At 28.3% G+C, this 16,100-nt stretch overlaps 3 protein-coding genes across 11 annotated transcripts; 1 reads left to right on the forward strand and 2 right to left on the reverse strand.

Annotated features, from left to right (window-relative positions):
* Positions 1-118: 118 nt before the first annotated feature.
* On the reverse strand, positions 119-2,446 carry LOC118445128 (solute carrier family 66 member 3). 5 transcript variants are annotated; one of them, XM_085655184.1, is made up of 5 exons: positions 1,500-1,927; positions 986-1,155; positions 629-851; positions 433-553; positions 119-353 (listed from the first exon to the last, which is right to left on the reverse strand). In XM_085655184.1, the coding sequence occupies exons 1-5, from the start codon at positions 1,560-1,562 to the stop codon at positions 220-222; spliced, it is 711 nt and encodes a 236-aa protein (XP_085511310.1). In that variant the 5' UTR covers positions 1,563-1,927; the 3' UTR covers positions 119-219. The 5 variants fall into 5 exon arrangements, with proteins under 5 accessions (XP_085511310.1, XP_035730059.1, XP_035730038.1 ...); XM_035874166.2 differs by lacking the exon at positions 1,500-1,927 and adding an exon at positions 2,330-2,446 and having other exon boundaries at positions 157-353; XM_035874145.2 differs by lacking the exon at positions 1,500-1,927 and adding an exon at positions 2,174-2,314 and having other exon boundaries at positions 157-353.
* Positions 2,392-10,322, forward strand: LOC118445106 (uncharacterized). 4 transcript variants are annotated; one of them, XR_014981833.1, is made up of 7 exons: positions 2,392-2,531; positions 3,076-3,210; positions 3,295-3,482; positions 3,567-5,360; positions 5,469-5,637; positions 5,705-7,328; positions 7,730-10,319. XR_014981833.1 is itself a non-coding variant. In XM_035874098.2 (6 exons), the coding sequence occupies exons 3-6, from the start codon at positions 3,366-3,368 to the stop codon at positions 6,097-6,099; spliced, it is 2,475 nt and encodes an 824-aa protein (XP_035729991.2). In that variant the 5' UTR covers positions 2,392-2,531; positions 3,076-3,210; positions 3,295-3,365; the 3' UTR covers positions 6,100-10,322. The 4 variants fall into 4 exon arrangements, 3 of the variants coding, with proteins under 3 accessions (XP_035729991.2, XP_035730015.2, XP_035730009.2); XM_035874098.2 differs by having other exon boundaries at positions 5,705-10,322; XM_035874122.2 differs by having other exon boundaries at positions 3,076-3,176; positions 3,271-3,482; positions 5,705-10,322.
* A 743-nt stretch (positions 10,323-11,065) lies between these two features.
* On the reverse strand, positions 11,066-12,450 carry Ubc7 (ubiquitin conjugating enzyme 7). Of its 2 annotated transcripts, XM_035865432.2 has the most exons (5): positions 12,432-12,450; positions 12,235-12,349; positions 12,029-12,110; positions 11,655-11,773; positions 11,066-11,568 (listed from the first exon to the last, which is right to left on the reverse strand). In XM_035865432.2, exons 2-5 carry the CDS (start codon positions 12,275-12,277, stop codon positions 11,309-11,311), a joined length of 504 nt encoding a protein of 167 aa, XP_035721325.1. In that variant the 5' UTR covers positions 12,278-12,349; positions 12,432-12,450; the 3' UTR covers positions 11,066-11,308. The 2 variants fall into 2 exon arrangements, with proteins under 2 accessions (XP_035721325.1, XP_035721316.1); XM_035865423.2 differs by lacking the exon at positions 12,432-12,450.
* Positions 12,451-16,100: the final 3,650 nt, after the last annotated feature.

The raw sequence follows: 16,100 nt of genomic DNA on the forward strand, positions 1-16,100 counted from the left end.
CAATTTTACTATACTGTCCATTCGAGTTAATTAAAATGCGTACAATTCCAATTATTCATTTTTTAAATATATAAATTATTATTTTTATATTTCTCACCAAAGAAATTCTGTTTGAAATATTTATTATATAAAAGCAATTTTTACATTTTAACTTACTTGCTTACATTTTAAAGATGTCTATTTGAAACTACTCAGGTATACAGAATAATATTGTTCTTTTCAATCCTGTTTTACATTATAATATCTATAATACAAGGAAGAAAACATAATACTAGAACTTAAAAGAACAGATATGATAAAATTTCCTAATAGTAGAAAGTCAGCAGAATCCATCCATATAGTAAACACTCTTGCTAAAATTGCAAATATTCAGATTTTAGTTTAAATAATTATTTTCAAATTCATTATTAATCTAATTGTGCAAAAACTTACTGGAATTTGTTAAAGCTGATATAAACCATGTAAGAGGTGAAACGGAATCAGCATTTTTAGCTCTGACAATTGCCAGCAATTGCATTACTTTACTTGACACAGATATTGGCGTGCACATAGGCTAAAAAGTAATATTTTGATGAATGAAATAATATAGAGACAAATTTGCAGGCAAATATTGCATAACTATACTAACCATTACGAATGTAAGAAGAGTTTTTGGTATAATCTCTAATAGAAAACAGAAGCTTGTTGTAACATAAACAATTGTAATCAATAAGCTCCATATATTAGTTTGTCTCGAATATATCATTACCAGAAATATTAAAATATATTCTTGTATTAATATAATTGGATATTCTAAATACGATAATAGGGAATAACCATTAACATAATTATAACTTGCCGTGACTGTATAACTGCAATATTAAATATAAGTATACACTCATATACATACGTATATTATATGCGTTATTAAAATAAAATATTTTTCTTCTGATAAAATATTATATATATCCTTCAATACAGGATATAAAGTATGATCAAACATTACCTTGTAATTTCTAATAATAGTCCTAAGGTAGATATTTGTTTGGCAGACTTTAAAGAAATTAAATTAAAGATTTGTGGAACTTTTAATATGAAGCACATAGCTATGGTGAAAATGCTTAAGAGATCCGCAAATTGATTAAGATTTATTTCCATTTTATTATTTTTTAGACACTGTAACAAATCAAACCTTTTAATTTCAATTAAAAATTAATGTTATATATATATATATATATATAAAATTTTTAAAACAATTCTATTGTTATAATATTGTAATGATTAATAAATATATTATAAAATATTTATTAATATTTATTAAAAATTATAATAAAATTAATATTAAGATAAAACTAAATAATGATAAGAATTATCTACATTATGTAATTAATTATGATAAAGATTATTATCTATTAACTCACAGTATTAAAAACCTATATACTTTTGATATATTAATCATTTCACTTTTTCATTATACATTAAAAAAATAGATATCCATCCTACACTCAATTATACCTAACTTTTAATAGTGAAGCCCACAATATGTCATATTTAGAGCTATTTTTGGAATTTCTATATGGCATCCAAAAATATGTAATAATAACTAAAAAAAATCTATATAGTGGCGTAATAATGAAATTACATTATATATAGTCTTGTTATCAAATTTGAATATATAATGTCATAAATGGCTATGATAAAATTTTTGTCAGACATCTTGACTACATAGTACACGCACATAATATAATTTAAATCAATTTATTAACATCAGTAAACGCGGCAACTACTACAATAGTCATCAACAACTAATAATAGCTGGTACTATGTTATGTAGATTAAATATAAATATAATTTAATGTAAGAAACATTTTTACGTATTTTTTTTTTTCAAATTAATTATGAAAAATATTGAACGAAAATAGCAATTTATATCAAACTCAGTAGGTAAATGAGTCATTAATTGTAACTAAAAAAAAAGCTTCGGGAATTATTGCCTTGTGAAACCAAAATACTGATATGTAAAAATTTGTCTCATCTATGATTGAAATGACCAATCAATTTGATACTAAAGTCATCAAGAGATTTGATTGGATGTTGGAAATCTACTCGTAAATATAAACTTTTCAAATCATTTTCTGATTTTACTATATCTTTTACTATCAAAAGAGTTTTATTATGTCCTTTTATTACATACCATTTATATTATTCATATTTAATAAAATGGCTTCATATAGTTTAGAATAATAGTTAAATAGACTATATGAGATGTTGAAATACACACTATAGACATATTCTCCCTTCTAAGAAATTCATCTTTATTCACCGAATGTACTCGAATGGAATCGCTTACTTTGGATTATACTTGACACAGGGAATGTAGGAACAGAACTGACATGGAGTAAGATGAAATGTGTAGTCCTCGCGGTTGTCTTTTAAATATTGATTTGTCTCGCGAATGGAGATCGTGTGGCAATCATAAGTGTTATTTTAATATGCAGCTTGGACAAGGAGAATGTTATAAATATGAAAAGGCTATAAACAACGAAACATAAGTACGTAAATGTATATTTTCTGGCGAAACGTCAAAGGTGATCTACTACCTACGATGCAAACATTAACCCTGCCGGGATGTGAAACTTATTGTAGTACGGCATGCCTTTTGATCAAGACATTTAAAATATTTGAAATAATACTTCGTTATAACGTGAAATATAAACGTTAGAGTATTTTGATCTTTCAAATGTTACTTCTTTATCTCTTTAATCTTTAAAAGAATTCATATTTCTCACTTATGTTCTATAGTACAAAGCAGATAATTTGGAATTTGTATGTCATGTTTAAATATTGTTATTAACACGATATTGCGTAATATAATGATCATACTATCAGTATTATGTTCTTTCGTATATATACATTACAGTAATCCTATATAGATTTTTATATTTTTTCATATTTTGTAATATCAATCAATTATGTTCGATTGCATTATAATAGATCTTAACAAAAATAATAGATATGAAATAAAATAATTAAGCCATAAATATTCTTTTAATAATTTATAATGTTTTTATAAATTATCTTATTATCTTATTTTAGATATAAATACTCTACTTTGCAAGCTTTATGGCTTATAGATCTTGTATCAAAATGGACCATATAATGAGTACAATTGGATATGCAGATACGAAGATGATAAGGTATTCGTATATTGTTTACAGTTGCTATTTTCAGGTAAGAAAATAGATCATGGTAATCTGTCTTTGATTATAATCTTGTTTAATCTTGTTTTAGAAAAAATGATTAATTGTGTTGTAGGGAGTTACTTGGGACTTCCAGAAATTTTGGTTATTATAAAATTTATAACAGACATTTAAATACATTTTGAAATGGATTCCCCACCGTCATGTTCACTCAGTGCTACCGGACCTTTGAGCGATCTTGGTAGCAGTGGACTAGGGGGTTCCATTTCTAGTGATTCTGTACGTGCTCATCTTGCTATCGAGGTATAATTTTTTATGATTTTAATAAAATTTTATAGAAATTGAATTTCTATAATTACAGATATTTTTACCTGTAACTATTTTTAGATGCAAGAAAGCGATATAGAAAGCAAATCTTTATCACAAGATTCCTTTGATTATTCAGATGGTATGTGTGGAGAAAATTTTAATACATTAAAGAAGGGGCCAGGTTGGAATGATGCTGATGGTAAATTAGAGGTTGAGGTTGTCGATGTTGCTATTAAACCACCACCAGAATTTCAAGATAGTCCTTCACCAGCTGATTCTGAATCCTTTTCTGCACCCATTCTTAGTTACGAACAATTGTTGCAACATAAGGTTCCACAATGTATAGATGAATTTGCAAATAATTTTGTACAGTCCATTATTGAAGAAGCATTGGTTATATCTTGTAGAATATCATGGCCAGAAGGAAGGATAGTAACTGCTTCACATCCTGTTCCTGTGGTAACACATAACATACATAATCCTAAACGCATATGGGCAACAGATTTCCTGACACCTTCTTCATGTCAAGGAACTACAACCATTACGATCACTCCATATAATACTTTAAATCGTCCAAATTCACGATGTTCTTTAGCTTCTTCACGTTTGTCCAGTTCGCATAATTCTATAAATACTACTGGATTAAGTCATAAAGCTGATGACAGCAGTTTTATAACTTCTGCTATGTCTCATGATGTTTTAACAACAAGTGAAATCAGTGATATGTATAATGTGCCCTTTGATTCTGATATTTACACTGTACCGATAGATGTAATCAGGCCATTGCATGATCTTAAGACACCACAAAGGCCTAAGCGTCATAGACATCATCGTAAGAGAAGAAGAAATGTATCTGCTAGTTCACAAAGTGAATTAGAAACGCACATTCAACAAGCCAGACATTATTGTGGAAAATCTCGTGCTATAACACATGTTATTAAGTCACAAAGACTGTTGGCTGAAATGTGTTGCAATGAAGCTGGGAATGGAAAACGTCATAGTGTTCCAGGTACTTCTGGTCGTCATGGATCTAGAATATCAAATGGACATACACATAATATTGGAGAACCAATTCATATGACATTACATGAAGTTCGGCAATATTTACAAACATTGTATTCAAGCTCCAGTGATTCTAGTGAAAATAAAATTAAGCGTGATAAAGCTCCCATAGGTCATACGCCTATACATCTTGCAATGCCAAAAGGTGTTACTGTAAATAATAATAATAGATATAGTAATACACATACTGATTCTTCAACTGACACACCAATTTCTAATAAGAGTAGTAATGGACTGATTCATAATAATAATAATAATAATAATAACAATATTAATAATAACAGTAATATTAAGAAGCACAAAAAGAATTCATTTGTCAGTATTAAACATAAGAAGGTAAGAGAAGAACCACATAAAGAGAAGGGTGATTCTGAAAGAGATAAAATAAAAAAGAGTCAACGAAACTTTTCATTAAATTTAAAACAAACACTTTGCAATATCTTTAGATTCAGACGCTTGGGTTCACCTGATCATTTTGTAGAAAAAAGAAATAGTATTGTGCAGGGTGAAATAGTCGAAGAAGAGGAAGGAGTTGATTCTGATCAACATGCAAACAATAACAATACTACGTCAGAAGTAGATACATCTGCACAAAAAATGCCTTTTTTTAAACGTGCATTACCACCTCTGCCAAAAACTAATGGTCAAGTAGGAATAGAACAAGCAGAAGAAGCGCTTACAGCTATGGTATCTAAATCAGAATCTCCGAATTCCATACAACATATGCCAACTTCTGCTCCTCGATCTGAAGAAGAAACAGTGGAAGATACAAGTATGGATTTTGCCGCTAGTATTGAAAAAGTTAAAGACGTAAGTTAAACATTCATTTAACATGCATATATATAAAGTAAATTTAACTTTAAATAAGGAAAGGTGTAATTTATATTATATTTTTCTATAATATTCCTTGTTTAATAGTATGGCTGGTATTGGGGACCTATATCAGGTGAAGCTGCAGAAAAAATATTGTCTAATGAACCAGATGGATCTTTCATTGTTAGAGACAGCAGTGATGATCACTACATCTTTTCTTTATCATTTAGACTTAACAGTTGTGTGCGACATGTTAGGATAGAACATGATCAAGGTAATAAAAAGTTATTTTTCATACAAACTAGCTTCAATAGCTTACTCACATAGTTTTATTGTTTTAGGTAATTTTAGTTTTGGAAGTTGCACGAAGTTCAAATCCCATACAATCGTCGATTTCATTGAAAATGCAGTAGAGCACTCAAGAAGTGGGCGTTATCTTTTCTTTCTTCATCGACGACCAGTGTTGGGTCCAATGCGAGTGCAACTTTTACATCCAGTATCCAGATTCAAACAAGTTCAAAGTTTACAGCATACATGTAGATTTGTCATTTTAAAAATGGTACGCAGGGATCTCATCCCCACGTTACCTTTACCTCGTCGCCTCATCGATTATCTTAGCACGCCTCATTACTACAGTGAACAATTGGCTGAACAAGATGAACGAGCAGAATCTCCTGTTAGTTCTTCAACTGGTGAATTGGAAAAGATCTGTTTCACACCGCAAGGCCTATCGTGAGGTACAAATATGTAATCTTACTTTTCATCTTGGTGTGTATATGCCAAATGTTTAGTGCTAACAAAGAAACTTAAGACAATGTTATCTTGTGCAAGAAACATAAGTATTATAAATTAGGAGTTGCCGGTAAGGGTAATTGAAGTATGCTTCATCGTTTACATCTGTGATTATTGTTTTTACAATTTTGGTGTATGACTTTATAAGTGGATATTGTGATTAAGGAATGTTCATGTATACTGCATATTGACCTTCAATTTTCTAATATCGAAACAATTTTTATTTGTATTGAAAGGTAGTAAATGTTCTCTGTATGAATTTATAGAAAATAATTTATACAATTATTTATGATTAAAAATAATAGAGGAAAATTACAGAGTACTATAGAAAGACTACATATAGCCTATAAGACGCGTAAGATGCGATATGATCAGCATCAATCTTTTAAAAAGTAATTTTGATCTCAAATTGGCAACAACATTAGTACATTAAATGTACGTAATTGGGCTGTCAGATGATTGTTAAATTTATTATAATTTATCTATGATAGTGCTCATTTTTCATTTTGATTAGCAAACTTATAAAATTAGTATGGCCAATTTCGTATAATGATTTATGTTTAAGTTCCTTTTTTTTTTGTCATCTATGATAGTTGTCTAAGATAACATTACATACGATATAATAAGTGCACAATATTTATTTATAATAACAGATCGATGATTTGATGATAACTCCTTTTGTGCCATATTTTAATCCTACCTTCCAGTCTAAAGGGTTTTAACTTAAGAGTAATAGAATTTCATTGGCTAAGCAAAATTTTCAAGTATATAAATATATGCAAAGAGCACATTTTATGGACAAACTTGAAACATATTTCTATTTTTGGATTATTTCATTTTTTGAAATAATCATCTATGAACAGTTGATTACAGAATTCCGATTACGATACATGTACAAGCTATTATATAACATTTTAGATCAATACTATGTTATAACGTTTCTCGAGATATATTATGTCATGAAGTCAACTGGGGAAAAAAAAGAAAAAAGAAAAAAAAAAAGAAAAAATGTGCTTCGGACTTTTCAAAAGATATTCTCAAGATTTACAAACGAAATAATTTAATGAGAAAAATTCAATGAAAAAATAAATAATAGATTTAAAGATATTGTAGTCATCAAAGATAAAACAAAATTTAACAAGTGAACAGTTTTATCAAAGCTTGGACATAATGGTAAATTAATTCTAAAAAAATTAATGATTGGTGCTATATAAAATTAAACAGTTTTTATTTCTTATATTAAATAATTTAATTAAAATATCCAGAGTTATCAAATGCTTTTTATGATCAATGGAAGTTGACAAAAAAACAATGTGATACATTTGATTAATTTTTACTAAGTTATATCACTAAAATTATAAATTTCATGCACAACTATTCCTTACGATTCAAATTGGTAATACTTATTTAAAAATATTTCTTTTCCTTTCTTTTAATTTATTTTGTTAAATTAAATTTTGAAAATCTATATTAAATTGATCATTTATGATTTGCAAAAGTAAGGAATATAATTAATTAAATAAGTAAACCTTCTATAACTTATAATATTTTTCAATATCTTATATTTATTTCAGAAAAGGCAAACTCTGTAAATCAAACTTTCCTCTTGTTATGTAATAACATAAGTTGTGATTGTTATAAACCCCTTAAAAAGGAAAAAGTTTTTATTCCTTGATGTTACATAGAATTTACACAGAAATATGAGTAGTATAATAGATTTTTCAAAAAAAAGTTTTTATACAAGATGTACACTTGATGTTGAAAAATATGCTAAATCATGCGTTGTTGTTTTGTTGCATCTGTTTAGTATGATAATGTAATATCATATTATGCATTTATTTAATTTATTCACTTCTATAAGATCTATATAATTAAATTTATCATAATGAAATCGCAAATTATATGTCCAGATTTGTAATCAAAGAGCAGCAAGGCTATACACATATATTGCTCAGAATTTTGTTTGCATCTCATGAACTTTAGAGTAGCACATCGATTTTATACCCAGTATTCGTGTGGTAGATTTTCCAATATGATCCATATTATAAGATTATCTGAAAGGTCTAATTCTAACAAATATGAGAAGCATGTACGTATAGTTAATGGTTACAGGCACCTGAGTACCTCAACCACGAAGGGAGGTATATAGAATGAAATTAGTAACATTTTATAGTGACTGTAATTGACATTAATATATGTTGCACATATTTGTTCTTGTACGAAACTTAGTGTTACTAAACAGTGTAATTATTTTATTTAATAGTACTTGTTTATTATTCATAACATCATAATATGTAGCATTCTATGCCAAGCAGTAAGTTTTTTGTGTTTTATTTTTTTTTTATGTTGTACATACATATAAATATTTATAATTGCAATATATCAAAGTAGAAAAAACAGATATTAATTTACAATTGTATTGTATAGATTATTTATAAAATTTATAAAGCACAAAATGTAGTAATTGATATAAATAAATTTCCTTTAAATGCAGAAGAATCGTATATTATAAATCTTAGTTACAAATTCTTATTTATCAAATCATGTAACTGTTTCTTACTGCATATTTGTTATTTACTCATTTTATTGAGTATATATGTTTTAAATTAATAAAGAAATACTTTTGCAAAAGGATATTCATTGTATCATTATAATTGCTTGGCACAGAATAAAATTTTATTCTTGAACAAACCAAAGTTAGTAACTGTACTCAAAGTACAACATTTTATTAATTTAATATAATACAAATACAAAGGATAATACAAGTTAATTACAAAAAGTTTTATATTTTTATGTTTTTAAATTCACAATATATTTTTTAGCATATTTCTTGATGATCATATATGACTTCATATGGTGCATTAATTAGATTATTATATATATTTGAAATAATTAAGAATTTTTACACAAAAGTGAGATATGAAACTTATTTATTATTTATTACACAAGAAATTAAAATTTGTACTTATATATATTTTATTATTTGTCTCTCTATAATTATAAGAATAAATCGTTCTTTAATACACAACGTATAATAAAAATGCATACGTAACATTACATATGAAGTGGAAAGCAATAATGTGTTCAGACATAATATATATCTAAAAGAATTTATTTAATACATGCAAGGTGAGTCACTAATTACTATTGTTTGGAATATTTTTGTTATTTCGTGTATATTATTTTTAAATACAATATAAAGAGAATATAACTTTATTTATTATTAAAAGGATAAAATGCATATAAATAAAAATATGCAAAAGTTTTGCTAAGTGCTATATAAAATATTTTGAAATAATTTTGGTCACTTCTTATATCTGTTATATATGAATATTATGATTAAGATGCAATGCATTTTTTTACACATTTACAAAGTTTTTTAAATTAAATATTAACAAAAATAAATTAGTTTGAAATTTATAATACAGATTGATGAAAACAAACTTATATAAGACCGAAAATAATATAAACATTCCAAATAGTAATAGTGACTTGTTTAGCAATTGATTTAATTGATAAAAATAAAAATGGTTTAAATGCATGTTGTACTTTGACTAGAGAACTGATAACATTGATAATCGTCTGTTAAGTGTAATCAACAAATGCTAGTCATAAATATTGCATTTTAAGTTGGATTTCAGTATTGTTTCTTAATAAATATCTATATGCAAACTTATATTTATTTTCAATTATTTTGTAAACACAATCCAAAAGATATCATAGCTTGTGCGAAAGAAATGAAATAAACTTTTAAAAATATTAGTGTTGTCATTATCTTAATAAGAATTATTTTTAACAAATAATAATAATAATAATATCTTAAAGTTATATATGTAAATGTAAATGTGGGCTTCTCTAGTCTAATATATTTTGTCACCAAGTTCGATTGTTGTCAGGGTGAAATACATAATAATCGGCTTTTTACGAACGGAGTGTTAAATTTTTTAGGGAAAAGTAATACATTAAATATAAATTATAATATATATATGAGATAATAACAAAATTGGCAATCAAGTAACTTAAGTTGCACAAATAAGTTACTATAAAATTGCTAAAACTATAGAGTAGAATATTTTTATTAATATAGCATGAAGAAGTATTTTTTATTTTTCATATTATTGTATTGTTTCACTTGTTCCTATGATTTATATTGTTTCTGCTAAATACATAATATGAATATTCTGAATTTGTATCTGACTCAATAAGTTTCTAAATCAAATTGTGACAAAAAATTTGATGTTATAATTGCAAGAAGAATATTATCGTCAACAGTTGAGTCATAAAAACTATTAAATTATATAAAATATATTATATGAAATAATAATTAAAACAATCCTGCTTCAATAAAATAAGACCTATGAGAAATTTCAATATATATGACATCAATTTTATGTCAATATTGAGAACAATAATTTTTAAACTTTAAAACTATTATCTGTGTAATTTATCTTTCTTTGATATTATTTAAAAATATGATTTTATTTCAACAAAAATGTGTATTTCAGCACAAGTTATAAGTTGTCTGTTATTAATACAATATTAATATAAAACAGAAACACATAAAACATAAAAAATGGTATGTATTTCATTATTCACATTTGTATTGTAATGTTATCATGATGAAAATAAAATACAATTTTCAAAATTATAACTGTTTATATTTTATAATAGATAGATAAGAATAGTTACATCAAACACAAAATGTACACCTTCCTATATATACGTTTATACAATTTACAACAAACAAAATAATATAATGAACTATTAAGACAATCATTTTTTACTTTATTATTTTGCATTATAATATACTACATAAAATATAAAAGCAATTGTATTTAATTGGAAAGTTTAATTCACGCATAAAATAATATTCATTGCCTAATAAGTAATAGACAAAATAATCATTTAGTGTATAATTCCAATAATTATATTTGTATTAATAAAAACATTTCTTGGCTAGTTGAATTTTTTTAAAGTGATTTATATATCATTATATACATAAATAATAGACAAAAGTAGACAATGGTCTGCTTCATATTTATTTAAAATAAATATTATTATATGGATTCAAACAGAAAATAGTAGAGAAAGATAAGCCACTTTTCTTCAGTATTACTTCTAAATAAAATTAAATTAACAAGATAAATAATTTATTAAGATGGAATTCCAAGAGTTTTTCTAACGAGTTTCTGTGCAATTCTCTCGAATTCAGATCTATCTTCTCTCCACATTTTTGCAGCATCAACGTTTGCTCCACTTTCATCGTTGGGTTCAGCTAGCATACTCACTACGCTTAACAATATTTTTTCTACACTTTGTACTGGACTCCATCTTTCTGCGCTACTCTCATATCCCATAGGATCATCGCCAGGAGCATGTAAAATACTTATACATACTCTTCCATCTGCATAAACTATATGAAGATAAAATATTCATAATAATTATACATATACATTACCTATAAAGCAAATTTATTATTTTATACGACAAGATACTAACTATTTGGATGAAATATTTCACAAGTAAACTGCATTTTTGGTGGACTAAGTGGATAATCGGATGGAAATATCAATTTCGCTGGAAATACTCCACCTTCAAAACATGTCCCTTCTGGTCCTCTACGAATATATTTAATATTCTTAAAAAATTGTATATATATATATATGTATATATCTCATAAAAGATTTTTTTATATATTCACTTTTATGTTTCTATAAAAACATTTTTATAAGAAAAAAGAATCTTATTTTATACTTATTTTATATATCTTTTGAGAATATATTTCATATATAATCATTTGTTGAATATGTATCTACGGCAAATGAATGATTCAGCACTAAATTGTTAGATAATATTATATTATAAATACGTACGTAATTAATGCTTCCCATTCAAAAAAATTTTCTTCGCTTAATGGTCCAGCAATTATACCTTCTGGTGGATTTAAGGTTAATTCTATAAGGATATTGTAACGATATCATTGATTTTTATGCACGAGTATAATGCTATAAACATTTTACAAACATATGGAATAGACCAATGTAATACGATTAAAATAACGAAACAATTATTATCTTACGCTTATATTCGGCCATTAATCGTCTTAACGCAGATCCAGCCATTGTTTTGATTATACAAATGACACTCGTATCATCGAACTGACTTACCGGAGTATTATATACGATTGACACGAACTAAAAGCATGTAGTTGATACTTTATATTTGATAGTAGAATTAACTCAGAGACAAATTGATTATATTACTGCTATTAATTACATTAACAAAAACTTTTTTTACAAAATCCTTAACAATCTCAATTATTGATGAAAGAAATTATCAATATTTAGTAATATTAATGAAAAGATTGAATAAAAAAAAATTGAAAATTGGAGATCTTTTCTAAAGACCGTTCATCACCTTTCGCTCGAAGCGTGTGCGACTTCAGCGACAGGTATGGATAAAATATGAACTACAAGCGCAAATGGAGAACATTGTATCGACCATGCATTTATCGTGTCGGTGTACAGGCTTCGTCTTGTAGGTATATTGGCATCGCGTTGTTTAAAAGATATCCACGAAAATAAAATCGATGATTTGATTTATCCTGTGGAGCTATGACGTTATATTTATTTTTCGGATTTTCCAACTTTATTTTCACAATAATGATACTTTTTTTGTCTTCTAACGTTGCTCTAATTAATAGTTTTCCGTTAATTAATCGTGTTCGATTGTATTTCGTCGTATATACGATTTTCATATACGTATACGTATAGATATCTTTTTTAGGAACAAATATAAATATTGATAAATCCTGTACGCGTATAAACATTCGTATGCAATTAATTTTCTACTTTACTAATATCGATCTAATATTTGTCAGCTTTCCAAGTTAATTTACAAAATAAGAAAATTTCTTACGCTTATGAAAACACTTAGTATGCTAAAAAATCATTGAAACACAATTGTCTTATACACACACGTAAATTTATTTGTTTTTAAATAAATATTCTTAATAGAAAGAAAAAGAGAGAGGGAGAGAGAGGAAGAGAAAGGAAGAAAGGGAAAAAGAGAGAGAGAAAGAAAGATAGTATTAAGATATAGATAACACTTTAAAAGTTTCTCCATTAATGTTTATTAATTTCCATTCTGACAAGTACAAAAACAAGAAACAATTGCCATTCATGTGTTTGTATACATATTATTACGTGAACTTAGAACGAAAATACATACCGGCAAAAACAGATGTAAACAATCAAGATCGCTCAGGAACCTTCACATAGGTCTTTCTTGTTCGTTCTTACTAACATGTTACGCAATTATCGCCCGTACAAGCAGCTTTCCAGACGTATTTCAGACATTCCGATCTGTCTAGTTTTTCATTTATAATATAATTTATTTACAATATAATATTTTAATTATATTTATTAGTATTTCTGTATTTATCGCAAAACAAATACATACCGATATCGTATTTAGCACATATAACATACATCGGTACAACCCGAGAATTATAAATAACAATAAATACGAGAAAATGAGAATAAATGGGAATGTTTGAGAACATAAGTGTGATAGAAAAGCTTTTTGTGCTTTTCTCTAAATATTCACTCTAGTGTTCTATTACATCTAACCATTTATTTATTTGAAGTTCTTAGAAATGTAAAAGGGAAGAACGTTAATGTTTAGTTAGAATTAGATTTAAAAAATTATGGAAAAGTAATACAATATGCAGCCATTCGCTCGGTAATATTTGCATTATAAGATTTACAATTAGACTTTGCAAATATTAACGACCCAGGTCTCACTACGTGGAAGTTGCTGCATGTGGAGACCCACGGGCTGACGGTGACTCTACTCTAAAATCCGCGTACCACGATACCGATCCGCGATACCTTTCCGCTTCAATGCACTGGCTTCTTAACTAACAGGGTATGCGTAGCTTAGCTACTACACACCTCTTACAGATAGCTCCACCATTTGCACCGTCTGCTTCAGACATAACGGATTATTAAGCACATTCGAATTCGTGCTTTCCGAATTTCGAACAAACAAAGCGCACTCAGAAATACTAATCGCGTCGCGACACTCACGTGTGTGTTATAATTACGTAGATTCTACTGTTAAGCCGAAATTCGCGAAGTACCCCCATCGAAATTTTGAAGAAATCAAACGAAGTCCACGGTAGGACCTTTAATCGCGCCCGAACACCCACGCGAGTGTTAGGGAAATGGTGACTCTACTCTAAATTCGCGTTTTCGATTCGAACAATCAAACGAAGTTTAATCGCGCCCGAGAACACCCACGCCTGTGCCCGCCGACACGCGCGCCAGTGTTCTTCCTATCCTTCCCGTATTCGCGCGTAGAAATCGATGATGAATCCTGCCATGCGACGAATCATCCCGCTGCTGATGAACTTATCCCTCGATGACCTATCCTGTAAAAGAAAAAGATAAAGAGGAAATAAAAGAACAAAAAAATATATAAAACAGAAAATAATATATATACACATATATAAAATACAAATAGAAAATAAAAATATATAAATACATAAGAGACCTAGAAAAAGAAACGAAAAGAAAAGCAGCATGCACTAACCCATGGGTCCTACCTAAAGCTAATAAAACATAAGTAATAAAAATATATTAAAAACATAATTAAAAACATAAACACATAATTAAACACATAAATAAATACATAATTAGAAAGATTCAACATAAATAAATATTAAGAATACATAATTAAAAGGAAATAACATAATAATAACATAATTGAAAACATAAAAGAAATCAAAAAGAAAAATATGAGATAGAAACAAGAGCCGGAGAAAAAATAGAGAGCCCCAAAAAGAGAAAAATAGGGAGTCCCAAAAAGATAAGACAAGAGAAACAGTTCTATATGATGCTGAGACAGCAACCCGCACAGAAGCCCTCGCCCACAGGCCCCACCCGTGGGTCCCACCCGAGATATATAAAGGATAATTAATGAGAGTAAATAAGAATTAATAGAAATGACAGTGGACGTAAAAGAGAGATAGAAAAATTTCCTTTTCGTTTCTCTGAGAAATTATTGTACAATAGAATTCTGCCATATTCCTTCGTTTGAAGTATTATAGGCGACATAAAGTCAAAAAATATTAATGTTCAGTTGGAATTAAATTAAAAAGATATTGGAAAAGTAAAAAAATATGCAGCCATTCGCTCAGTAATACTTGCATTATAAGATTTACAATTAGATTATGCAAGTATTAACGACGCAGGTCTCACTACGTGGAAGTTGCTGCATGTGGAGACCCACGGGCTGACGGTGACTCTACTCTAAAATCCGCGTTCCACGATACCGATCCGCGATACCTTTCCGCTTCAATGTACTGGCTTCTTAACTAACAGGGTATGCGTAGCTTAGCTACAACACACCTCTTACAGATAGCTCCACCTTTGCACCGTCTGCTTCAGACATAACGGATTATTAAGCACATTCGAATTCGTGCTTTCCGAATTTCGAACAAACAAAGCGCACTCAGAAATACTAATCGCGTCGCGACACTCACGTGTGTGTTATAATTACGTAGATTCTACTGTTAAGCCGAAATTCGCGAAGTACCCCCATCGAAATTTTGAAGAAATCAAACGAAGTCCACGGTAGGACCTTTAATCGCGCCCGAACACCCACGCGAGTGTTAGGGAAATGGTGACTCTACTCTAAATTCGCGTTTTCGATTCGAACAATCAAACGAAGTTTAATCGCGCCCGGGAACACCCACGCCTGTGCCCGCCGACACGCGCGCCAGTGTTCTTCCTATCCTTCCCGTATTCGCGCGTAGAAATCGATGATGAATCCTGCCATGCAACGAATCATCCCGCCGCTGATGAACCTATCCCTCGATGATCTATCCTGGAAAAGAAGAAGTTAAGCAGAAAATAAGAGAAAGAATAAAAAATACATAAA

The sequence above is a fragment of the Vespa mandarinia genome, chromosome 2 (assembly GCF_050613455.1).
Source record: "Vespa mandarinia isolate Hongniang chromosome 2, ASM5061345v1, whole genome shotgun sequence".
Lineage (NCBI taxonomy): Eukaryota > Metazoa > Arthropoda > Insecta > Hymenoptera > Vespidae > Vespa > Vespa mandarinia.

Bases quoted from the DNA above. Each gene is read 5' to 3' on its own strand.
- LOC118445128 (XM_085655184.1), bottom strand. From the start codon at position 1,562: ATGCCATATAGAAATTCCAAAAATAGCTCTAAATATGACATATTGTGG. The intron at 554-628 runs GTTAGTATAGTT...ATTACTTTTTAG, and splicing joins CTCTTCTTACATTCGTAATG to CCTATGTGCACGCCAATATC. The intron at 354-432 runs GTAAGTTTTTGC...TTGCAATTTTAG, and splicing joins ATCAGCTTTAACAAATTCCA to CAAGAGTGTTTACTATATGG.
- LOC118445106 (XM_035874098.2), top strand. From the start codon at position 3,366: ATGGATTCCCCACCGTCATGTTCACTCAGTGCTACCGGACCTTTGAGC. The intron at 3,483-3,566 runs GTATAATTTTTT...AACTATTTTTAG, and splicing joins GTGCTCATCTTGCTATCGAG to ATGCAAGAAAGCGATATAGA. The intron at 5,361-5,468 runs GTAAGTTAAACA...CTTGTTTAATAG, and splicing joins GTATTGAAAAAGTTAAAGAC to TATGGCTGGTATTGGGGACC.
- Ubc7 (XM_035865432.2), bottom strand. From the start codon at position 12,277: ATGGCTGGATCTGCGTTAAGACGATTAATGGCCGAATATAAGC. The intron at 11,774-12,028 runs GTACGTATTTAT...ATATATTCGTAG, and splicing joins GAATGGGAAGCATTAATTAC to AGGACCAGAAGGGACATGTT. The intron at 11,569-11,654 runs GTTAGTATCTTG...ATCTTCATATAG, and splicing joins TGAAATATTTCATCCAAATA to TTTATGCAGATGGAAGAGTA.